This window comes from Propithecus coquereli, unplaced genomic scaffold (assembly GCF_000956105.1).
Source record: "Propithecus coquereli isolate 6110/MARCELLA unplaced genomic scaffold, Pcoq_1.0 Scaffold110, whole genome shotgun sequence".
NCBI lineage: Eukaryota > Metazoa > Chordata > Mammalia > Primates > Indriidae > Propithecus > Propithecus coquereli.
This window is the reverse complement of record NW_012134970.1, coordinates 5,108,856-5,119,761: the sequence shown is the minus strand read 5'-3', so window position 1 is coordinate 5,119,761 and position 10,906 is coordinate 5,108,856. Positions and strand designations below refer to the sequence as shown.

The window sequence follows — 10,906 nt, the reverse complement described above, 5'->3', positions numbered from 1 at the left end:
AGTCTGCACACTTCAAAGGTTTCATGAAATGGTTTGCTAAAGTGAAATTATTTCTCTCTGTACTCCTTTTATATTCCAAAATAATAAAATCATATTGATTGTGATGGACCAATAACAGGCTGGAGGCCTGAGAAATGATTGTGTTTTACCTTCTTTAAAAATGCATAGCCTACCTGAGAAGAAAATGGCTACATATCAAAGAAAGGCAGTTTGTTTTTTAATTTCAGTTACTGAAAGAGTTCTTTGGAAATATTTCCCCCCAGTTTCCATGTACAGCTGTCTTTCTGCTTTGCCAAAAAGACTACACTAAAGAGGTGTGCTGTTTAATGTGGAGGCTCATGGGATATCTTTACCTTCAAATGCATCTCTCCTACCAACTTGGCTTGTGGCCTGAAATTGCTCAATTCCTTTGACTCAAATTTTTTAATTTTCTAGAATGCTTTATTCAAAAACACATATTCCTGGAAAGTGAAAGTCAAAAACATTTAGGTCATTATCAGAAAATAGCAATGTCTCATGAGCACAGGACCAGAAGAAGGACCCAGCAGGCAGAAGAGGGTAGATGGATGTGAAGAGGGTGTTGAACAAGAAGACAGGCAAGGTATTGAGGGAAGAGAAGTGGAAAATAAACAGCTATATTGCACCACTGCCTTCTAATGCTCAGGTCAGGTGTAAGGGATTCAGCTCATTGAATCTTAGAGGTGAGCCTTGCTAGAGAGGATATATAGGGCATCACCAGCTTGACTGGACGGATAAATAGGAATCAAGCATCTTTTATTTTCCCCTCCACATTTAATTCAGGTTTTGAAAAAATTACTGAGCATCTGCTATTTTCAAGTATGTCAGGGATATGAAATATAAGACACAGTTCTTGCCATCACAGAGCTAGCATTCGAGGGAGAGAGAGAGAGAGAGAGAGAGAGAGAGAGAGAGAGAGAGAGATGGGGTGGGAGAGAGGGTATAAATGAATGAATGAACTTTCTATTACTACTGTAAAGTAATTAACAAGAGGGCATTTCAGCACATATTTTAATTCTTCTTTTTCTATAAATTTTAGAGGAGTTTGGAGATATTAACCTCACCCTTGGCATGCTGAACAAGGAAGATAATGTTAGCAAGGTAGGGCAAATAGGGAAAAATCTCTTTCCCATTCACCTTTTTTAGTCAAGATGTTGCAACATTTCATATACGTCTTTCTCTGCCTCATCTTTCTTATTTTTCTCTGGCTTCTTACATGGCATTAGATTTTTCAGAAAATGCAGTTGTAATGGGAATCATTATATATAATATTTAAACAATGATATTTAGCATTTCAAGAATCACACTATCTACATCTAGAAGAGGGCAAAAGAATGTTCTTTTTCATAACATTATTACAGACAGATGTGGAAAGAGAGAGGTGTTAGATTTACAACCACGTGGATGACAACCCCCTCCTTTATAGTTTCAGGGCTCTTACGAAAATCCCAAAGGGTCTCTCCTACTCATCTGTAATGCTATTTCACAACTAGAAATGTATTTCTCTGAGAAATAAAGGCCTTTCAGACTTCAACAACATTTTATAAAATAACAATAACTATCCTTCATTGAACACCTAGCTAGGAAGTACAGTACTAGATGTTTTCCACACAATAGTGCATTGTATAATATTCACTCCTCAAAACAACTTTATGAGGTAGGTATTGTTATTTCCATTTGAAAAGAAAGAAGAGAAAAGATAAGGCACAGAGAAGTTACATGACTTACCCAACTGAGAACAGCAGGACTATATCCAAATACAAGCCCTCTGGCTCCAAAAAAAATCTCCTAATCATTATTCAATGTTGCCTCCCTGTGAAGGGCAGTCCTACCAGGGTGGGGACCTGCAGTCGTGGGGCCACATGTGGCCTTCTGGATCCTTCAGTGTGCCCTTCTGACTGAATCCAAATTTTATAGAACAAATCCTTTTAATAAAGGGATTTGTTCTGTGAAGTTTGGATTTGGTACAGGGGCCACACTTGGGAATCTGGAGGAACACATGTGGCCTTAAGGCCACAGGTTCCCCTTTTATCTCTTAATTTGGTGGCTCTCACCCCTGACTGCATATTAGAATCCCTTAGAGAGTTTTAGGAAAATACCAACAGCCAGGCCCCACTACCAGGGATTCTGATTGGATCAGTTTGTTAAAAACCTGGGCATTTAAAGCTCTCTGAGACAATCCTAGCATTTAGGCATGGTTGAAAAACATTTCATCAACCTCTTAGTAGGAATTAACTTTCTCATAGGACACTATTTCTCAAACATTGGGAATCCCTTGGGGAATGGTCTCTGGATCCCAGAAGTACTGAGGTGAATTTCCAGGGAAGAGACCAGAAAATATGTGCTTTTGATAGGCACTTCCAAATTATTTTTATAGTGGGTCAAGTCAGAGAACAGTAATAGCTAGCAAAACCAAGGGGTTAAGGTGCCAGTTAAAAGTCAGACTAGACTGTTGGGCTCAAAGTGTAGCATTACCATGTAATACTAGCCACATTAAGCTCTCTGTGACTTAATTTCCTCATCTGTAAAACGAATATATTACTGGTGCCTAACAGAGGCTTGTTGTAAGCATTAATGAAATGTCCCAGATAAAAAGCCTCGCACAGTTTCAGGAATACAGGAAGGGCTCTGTAAGTGATAGCCTTGCCGACGGGACAAGGCCTGCAGAAAGGAGAGACGGCACACAGACCAAGAGAGACTCACCGAGGTGGTCAGGCAGGCTGTGACAGTGCTTACAGGGAAGAAAGCAAAGACCAATTATACCTTATTCTCAAATTTCCCAAGGACCAGCCCTGAGGAGTAAGGCAAAAAAAGTTATTTCACACCTTAAATATGGATGCAGTACCTGGAGGTACATGTTAAGGCTGTTGGACATTTCAGAACACCAGTCCCTCATCTTCCGGAGGACATGTAGCCACCTAAGATTTAGAAGAGCCATCACACACAGCCTCTGGGCAAGCCACATGATTCCTAGAGGCTGCAGCCTTATCCAAAATGTTGACCATAACCATCTCTCCACAAAGGCATGAATAAAATGAGGGCCTCTAAATCTCCCTTAGGATCCAGTTTCATAGCTTAGCAGCCTCTTTGGGAATTAAGTGTGTTCCGTAGTAAGATTCTCACTCATTGGTAGTAAGAGCAGCAATTAGGGTAACAAACATTCCATTCCCCTGAATGCCCTACAACGGTGATTTCAACAGCCTTTGATATGTTGGGCAGCCTGCCCTGACTTCAGGTAGATCTTGCTGTAGGAAGGTAGTAAAGTTAACATAGTTTTCAGAATTAACTTTGATCTACTTACAAGCCTTTGATTCGTAAGGATGTATATTATGTTCAGGAAGTCTCAATTAAGATATATAAAATCCACCGTACAGTGAAGATAGATTGCTTTCTTTAATGGTGTTCTTCATTTGGACTTCGTTTGATTCCTTTATTTTTGCAACTCAAGTTTCTGTGTGTTCACAGGAAGACATTTACAGTCATCTCACTTCTGTTATTCAGAATACTGACATCTTAGATGAAGCAATTGTCCAGCGGTTGATTTATTATGCTTCTAAAGACATGAGAGATGACAAGGTAAGTTGGTTCTTGGTAGTGACTCAGCATCAAGGGCAGCAACAGGGTCTTTAAGTGACACAACTGCACCCAAATGGACGTCCACGAGCTTTTTCTACATTGCTGCCAGGGCCATAAATCACTTTTATTCGTCCTTCCTGGGAACTTGGATACAGTTACTGTGCCTATTATTTACCTTTCACAGATGAGGAAACTGAGGCAAAGCTCAGAATGACTTTAGAGCTAATATTATCCAACCTCCTTTTAGATGAGGAAGTGATGCTTAGAGAGATTTTTTTCAAAGTAACACAGCTATCTACTGACAGAACAAGAAACTAGAATCCAGCTTTCTAGGCTCCCATATGACTTCTTATTTCATTATGTGCTTACTTATCTTGGATTGTCTGATAGACATTGTAGCAAAATAAAAATTATACATATATATATATATTGAGACAAGGTCTTACTCTGTCTCCCAGATTAGAGTGCGGTGGCATCATCACAGCTCACTGTAACCTCAAAGTCCTGGGCTCAAGTGATTCTCCTGCCTCAGCCTCCCAAGTAGCTAGGACTACAGGTGGGCTCCACCATGCCTGGCTAATTTTTGTAATTTTTGTAGAGATGAGGTCTCAATCTTGCTCAGGCTGATCTCAAACTCCTGACCTCAAGCCATCCTCCCATCTCGGCCTCCCAAAGTGCTAGGATTGCAGACATGAGCCACTGTGCCCAGCCTAATAAAAATTATTTGTAGAAATAATTTGAACACTAGGATGATGTTATTTTCTTCCAGAAAGAATTTTTACTTGCTCCTTCCAAGGGCACTAGCAATCTATAATCACTTTCATGGCTTGAGATTTCTGGGCCACTTCTGTGATTCGAAGTTGGACTGCAGTTCATGTGAGGGCTGATTTAACATTTCATCTCAATGCAGCCCTTTGGGGTCTTAGCCCAAAAGATGGGCAGGGGAATAACCAGGGTCTCACCATTTGTTGGCCCCAAACTCTGACTCTTGCCCCAGAATACTGCAGAGCAGCCTAAATACAGGCCTTATCTCCCTGGACCCCCAGTCTTTTTCAGATTTGAGCTCAGTAACTCATTCCACTCTATATTGTGAGATTCTTTCTTTTTTTTTTTAATTTCTTTTTTTTATACCAACAACTTGGATGTATATTGTGAGCTTCCTTATGTCTTATGAGTATGTTTTTTAATATCTTGTTCAGGTCTTTTTATTTTCCTCAGCAGGAAGGTTGATAAAATTTACTTAGCTCACCATCACCAAAAGCAGAAGTCCCTTCCAATAGCTCCAACATTGAAGATACTATAATTACCAGGATAACATCAAAACCAAAGCTCTCAACTCCCAGCCCATTTTCTTTCGTCATTCCCTTTAGTCTTTCAAACACAGTATTTACATCACTTAAACATGAAACATAAATCCTATGTTCATGGTACCTGATCAATTAGCAAGAAAACTTCTATTGACCCCAAGTTTATAAGAACTCTATGAAAACCAGTTTTTTAAGTGCGTTCAAATTTCCTCTGCTTTCCCAACTACTGACACCTACAGTTTTGTAACATACTGTTCTCTCTCTGTCCCAAAGCTAAAAGAATTTATAAATATTATGTAGACTAGTTCTCCTCTGTAGACTCACTTTGCTCTTCCTCTCATTGTAATTATTATTTTTCTTTCCCTCCTCAGATTCCCAGAGAAATCAGAATGCTAGCTGGTGAGGTCTTGGTGTCTCTTGCGGCACATGATTTCAACTCTGTGATGCATGAAGTACAAAATAACTTCAGGATCCTAGAGCTACCAGATGAATTTGTTGTGCTTTCCCTGGCTGAATTGGCAACCAGCTATGGTATGAGGGAAACACTCTCCACACTTTGCCTGGGAAAAGACCACCCCTAATTGTCTAAAACCTAAATGGGAGCAAACAGTAGAAGAGAGAGTATCTCTATCTTCTGCTGTGCTAAAATATGTTAATAGAGGGATGTGGGCAGCTGTTTATGAGCACAGATGAGTCTGCTGACCAGCCATCTGTCCAGACAGCTCTGAATTTGGCTAGACTTGCTCTCATCCTCACCTTGCCCTACATCTGGCTTTACGTTTGCAGAAGTGCATTTTCTGTAAGGTGTATCCTGCAAACCACTGAACACTTAGATGAAATAAGTGTTTCCTGCCATTTGTTCCTACACTACTTTATTTAAGATATTTCGTGAGCACCTGGTATACCTGTTACATGTGCTTTGGGGATACAGGCAAGGTATGGTGGGAGAGATTGGCATTAATAAAATAATTATCCAAATAAGCAATTGCCACTAAACAACAGCTACAAATGGTTGTACAGCTAGGACCTTATTCTCAACCAGCCACTCCTTGATTAACTACAGCCTGGCATTAAGGTGAGGTAAGGGAAAGGGGGGAATAATAGGAACACCTTCCTACTGCACATCATCCGCCTCCCCCCATGCAGCCCTGAAAGCTTCCCTGTTGATGTGAGAGGAGACACAGAACCCTGAGTGTGCAGAGATAAATACCACCTCTCTCCTGTCTGCCCCCACTGCAGTGTCCCAGAGCATCCCCTTCATGATGATGACCCTGCTCACCATGCAAACCATGCTCAGGCTGGCTGAGGATGAAAACATGAGGGGAACTTTCTGCATCGGTGGGTACCCCTGTGATTTCCTCTTTGCTTAAGAATAGACTGCAGACTACTAGCCTTATGAATTGAGCAAAAGTCTTCTTTTCCCCTTCACTCCAGTCCTGTCCTGTCCTAATCATAATAGCTACCATTTACTGAGTGCCTGCCACATGGAAGGCCCTCAGCTGAGAATTATCTGATGCAGTCCTCCCAGCAATTCTGCAAGGTCAGTATTCTTAGTCCATTTTACAGATAAGAAACTGAAGGACATGAAAATTATGTAACTTTCCCCAAATGATGATAGAGTCAATGAGATATAGACATGGTGTTCAAACCTAGGTCCATAGGACCACCCAGTCTACACTCTTTTCACTGCCCTGTACAACCTCCATTTCTACTGGCCTCCTTCTTTCATGGGATCACACTTCCTCTGCAGTGACTGTGAACACTTACCAGCTCTTAGCAGTAGATTAAATTCTGGCATCTGATTATAATGCAATATCATAAAAATGATAAGTAAACAAAGTAACCAAAATACAACAGTCATAAAATCAAGAAAAAATAGGCAAGCGAACTATGGTCACAAATCCCCTCTAACCAAAACTGAAAGATAAGAACAGTAATCAAAAATCTGCAGAGAAGAACGTGCCCTGGAATTCCTGGGAAGAAGCTCCTGCAGTGCAGAGGGAGGCTGCTCGGGTGAGACGGGAGACCTGGACTCTCGTCTCTGCTCAGCCACTGACCACCCAGGTGACCCTGCCCTCCTCTCAGTCCCAGCTTCACTCTAAAAGCATCGGAAGTGATTGCTAAGATCCCTTCCACTTCCGCCACACCCTGACACCACAAATCTGCGATATTTAAAAGCCCATACTGTCAGGAATGTTTTTTACCTACCAACCAAGCCTCTTCAGTTCCATTTTGCCCTTTTCCTCTTGTTCTGTCATCAACAAAGGCAATATTTATATGAAATATATCGAGAATTTACTAAGTGTCTGAACATTGCCCTGGCCATTTTAAGATTATTATTTCCTTTAACCCTCGCAGCAACCCTATGTTGGATAGGTAACATTTTTCCTCCGTTTCACAGATGAGAACATGGAGGATTAGAAAGGTTCAATGACTTGCCTGAGGTCACACAGCCATAAGAGCCAAGACTGTCAACTGTGATAGTCTGACTCAAAGACCTGAGCAGCAGCTATTCTGGATTAAATCACTTCCCAGTATTTCTTACTATCCCTACTTCCTATTATAAAGTTATCTAAGTGCCCTTTTTTCCTAAAGCAACGTTTTGCCTGACTGCCACTAAAGAAAAGGTATAAAATTTGTTAGGCATCCATCCATCCATCTGTCCGTCCTAGCATATCTAAGTCATTCGTTCAATCAGCAAATAAGCAGTCGTTGTGCTGGCTGCTTCAGATACTGTAAACCCCTAAACCAACAAGACATCATCCCCTCTCTCATGTTGCTTACAAGCCAGTGGGAGACATACACATGCAGACACACAGAAACACACACAAACACCAAGAAAAGATTATGATGTAGTAGGAGATTCTCAAAGAAATCAGGAGTTTGGAGGGAATGTGATGAGTCAATAAATGGCCAGCTCTAAAGCTAAAATACGAAGGGTCTTTTCCAGAGTATTCTGTGTATGTGAGGTGTTCGTGAGGAATGAACTATGAATTTTCTCTATCATCTAATGAAATGGGTAGCATGAAGGCTGAAGGAAAAATATTATTATTTGACGCATTTGATACAAATATGTGGATTAGTGATCCAAGTGGTACTTTTGCAGCCCAAGATTTGTTTAAATTTTGTTGAAGTTAAACACAGGCACAGAACATCACACAAATCAGAAGTGTACAAGTTGATGAGTTATTACAAAGGGAACTTAGGGCCACTACTTGGGGCAAGAAGTGGAAGATTATTAGTGTCCAGAGCCCCCCGCTCCTGTTTCCTCCCATGGGTAACCATTATGTTGACTTCTAATACAATGAGTTTTGCCTGTTTGTGAGATTCATACATGCTGTGCGATGGAGCTGTAGCCCATTTTTACTTCTGTATGCTATTATAGGTCGATACTATAATTTATTTTTCCATTCTACCTATCAGCAGATATTTGGAATATTTTCTGTTTGACAATATTATCAAAACAAAAAGCAAATATGAACATTCTTGTACAAGTCTTTTGGTGCCTAGATGTACACATATCTAATGCCTATATACCTAAGAGTGGAATTGCTGGGTCATATGGAATGCATATTCAACCAAAGAGTTTTCCAATGCATTTGCACCAATTCACATTCCCACCAGCAGTATTTAAGAATACCAGCTACATCTTGGTCTTGTCAACACTTGGCATTACCTGTCTTAAATTTTAGCCATTCTGGGTGATATGTAGTAGTTTCTCCTTACAGTTTTAATTTACATTTCACTAATGTGGCTGAACACTTTTTAAATGTTTATTTGGTACAGTTGTAAGATAGTATAGAAACTATTACACATTTATTAATCATCAGTACTATTTTCTCAAATTATTGTATGGTCTTTCCCATCTTTATATTTTTCTCAGTCTGTGGATGTGTTTTTTAATGTAGCCCTTGAGAAGTTCAGCAAGACCATTTACAAGTATGTCAACCACTGGAGAGATTTCCCTTATCCAAGACTGGATGCCGACCGACTATCTGACAAGATCTTCATGGTGTTCCGGTATATAATGGAGAAATGGGCCCCCCTGGCCTCGCCGATGCATGTGAGTGGGGCCTCAGGACGCCTCAAGCTGGATGTCCTTCCATGCTGGTTAAAATTCTTCTTCTCTTTGTGACATGATAATTAAGCTCAGTTCTTTCAGATGCTATTGGTTGTGTTTTATGAGGTTTATCAAATCTTTCACTCTTTTCCATATATTTTAAATCGCTATTCATTTTTTCAAATAATATTTTCTGAATCCCCATGACATCTGTCCCAATGCTGGGATATAATAGGAATTAAACAGACCAAAATTCCCACACTTGTGAAACTGGCATTCCAATGTTTGGAGAGGACAATAAATAAAATAAAATGAGTAAAAAAACCAGAATATTAGCTATTTCACATCTTATATATCATAACCCATATTTGAGCTGAGTCACTAATTAGGAAAAACAGCAGTCCACAGAAATTTCTTTTGTCTACAAATATCATGATTAAACCAAATAAAATCTAAAGAATGTATTTACTTGGCTGCTCTAAAATATTTCAATGCCTTACAGAGAATAGATTGCTAAGTATATTCACATATGTCTGGCTTTAAAAGTGCATTCACTTTATCTTGCTCAATTGCTATAATTTTTGTAAAGTAGGCTAAATTATATCCTATTTAGGTCTCTTCATTGCTGTATTATAAAAGGTTTAACACTTAGCAGCTTCTCTAGTTCAGTCTCTTTTCTATACTTTAAACTATTAAAGCATTTATTTTTTTACCATCCTGGGATAGATAAATCATTAGCAAACATGGAAACTTTAAAATATCCTGTGGAAGTCTTTTCTTCAAGACCCCTTGAAAACAAAGTTCAATGCATCCATTTGGTGGCTATTATCCTTGCTCCCCACAGAAAGGGCCAGCCAAGTGAGCAAGAAGTTACACAAGTGATAATGGAGCGCAGAGAGGGAAGCACTTCACTCCCCTGGTGAGCGACAACATTGGAAGGGAGCCTTGCAGCCCACGAAGCTGCTCACCACAGGGAAGATGCAGTCCCTAAAGAGGGAATAAAACCTACTGGAGCATAGGTTGGAGAAGGGATAGCCAGCACACTGGAGTGAGCGCAGTGGGAGAAGAGGAAGGAGAGAGAGGAAAGAAGATAAAAGGTGAAAAGAAATGAAACCAGAAAGATGGTCTTGGCCACATAATGAAGAGCATTCAATGCTACATAGGAGTTTAGACTATTTTTTTAAGAAATGAGAAAGCTTTGAAAGGTTTTAAGCAAGGATTTGAGTATTGTACTAGAAATATCGCTCTAATATCAATGTTAAAGATGGATGGGGCAGAGGGGTGGATTAAGACAAGACCATCAGTTAGGAGGCTATAAAAATATCCCAGGTCGTAAATGGTAAAGAGATTAATTAATGTAGTGTCAGTGGTACTGATCAGATGCTGAAGAATAGAATTAACAGGACTTGGCAATTAATTGGATGTTTATAACGAGGAAAATAGAGGAACCTGGGTGATTCCTGGATCTCTGACTTCAGTGATCTTGAGGTCACTGAGTTGAGAAAACAGGGGGAATATCAAATTTGGGGCCATGCAAAACGGATTTTATGTAGACACTTTAACTTGAAAGCCTATGGTATAGTCAAGTGGAAATAGTAGTAGGTTTGTAGATATTCAAAATTAGAGTTAAAAAGAAAAGCGTAAGTCCACCTAAAAAAGATAAGAAAAAGAAAAAAGAAAAAGAAAAGCAAAATTGGACATATATATTTGGATATCATCATTATATAAGTGGCAACTGAATAAATGGTTTTTGATAGAGCTGCTCACAGAAAGTATATAGAATGAGAAAGTGCCAAAAATAAAGTTCTTGGGGGCATCCAGACATGCAAGGGAGCAAAGGGAGAACTCATGGTACTTTTAAAGGAGTAGAAGAGCCAAGCAGAATGAGCTCTTAGAAACAAAGAAAGCAGAAATTTTCAAGAAGCAAAGGAAGATCTACATACTC

The 10,906-nt window shown here is 39.7% G+C and overlaps 1 protein-coding gene across 1 annotated transcript in view; it reads left to right on the top strand.

Annotated features, from left to right (window-relative positions):
* The first annotated feature begins 1,089 nt into the window (after positions 1–1,089).
* MROH2B (maestro heat-like repeat family member 2B) overlaps positions 1,090–10,906 on the top strand; it is a 55,922-nt gene continuing 46,105 nt past the window's right edge. Inside the window, exons 1-5 of the mRNA XM_012649565.1 lie at positions 1,090–1,119; positions 3,484–3,594; positions 5,273–5,432; positions 6,141–6,239; positions 8,810–8,964. Of these exons, the coding sequence (XP_012505019.1) occupies positions 1,090–1,119; positions 3,484–3,594; positions 5,273–5,432; positions 6,141–6,239; positions 8,810–8,964 (555 nt within the window). The remainder of the gene's footprint in view (positions 1,120–3,483; positions 3,595–5,272; positions 5,433–6,140; positions 6,240–8,809; positions 8,965–10,906) is intronic.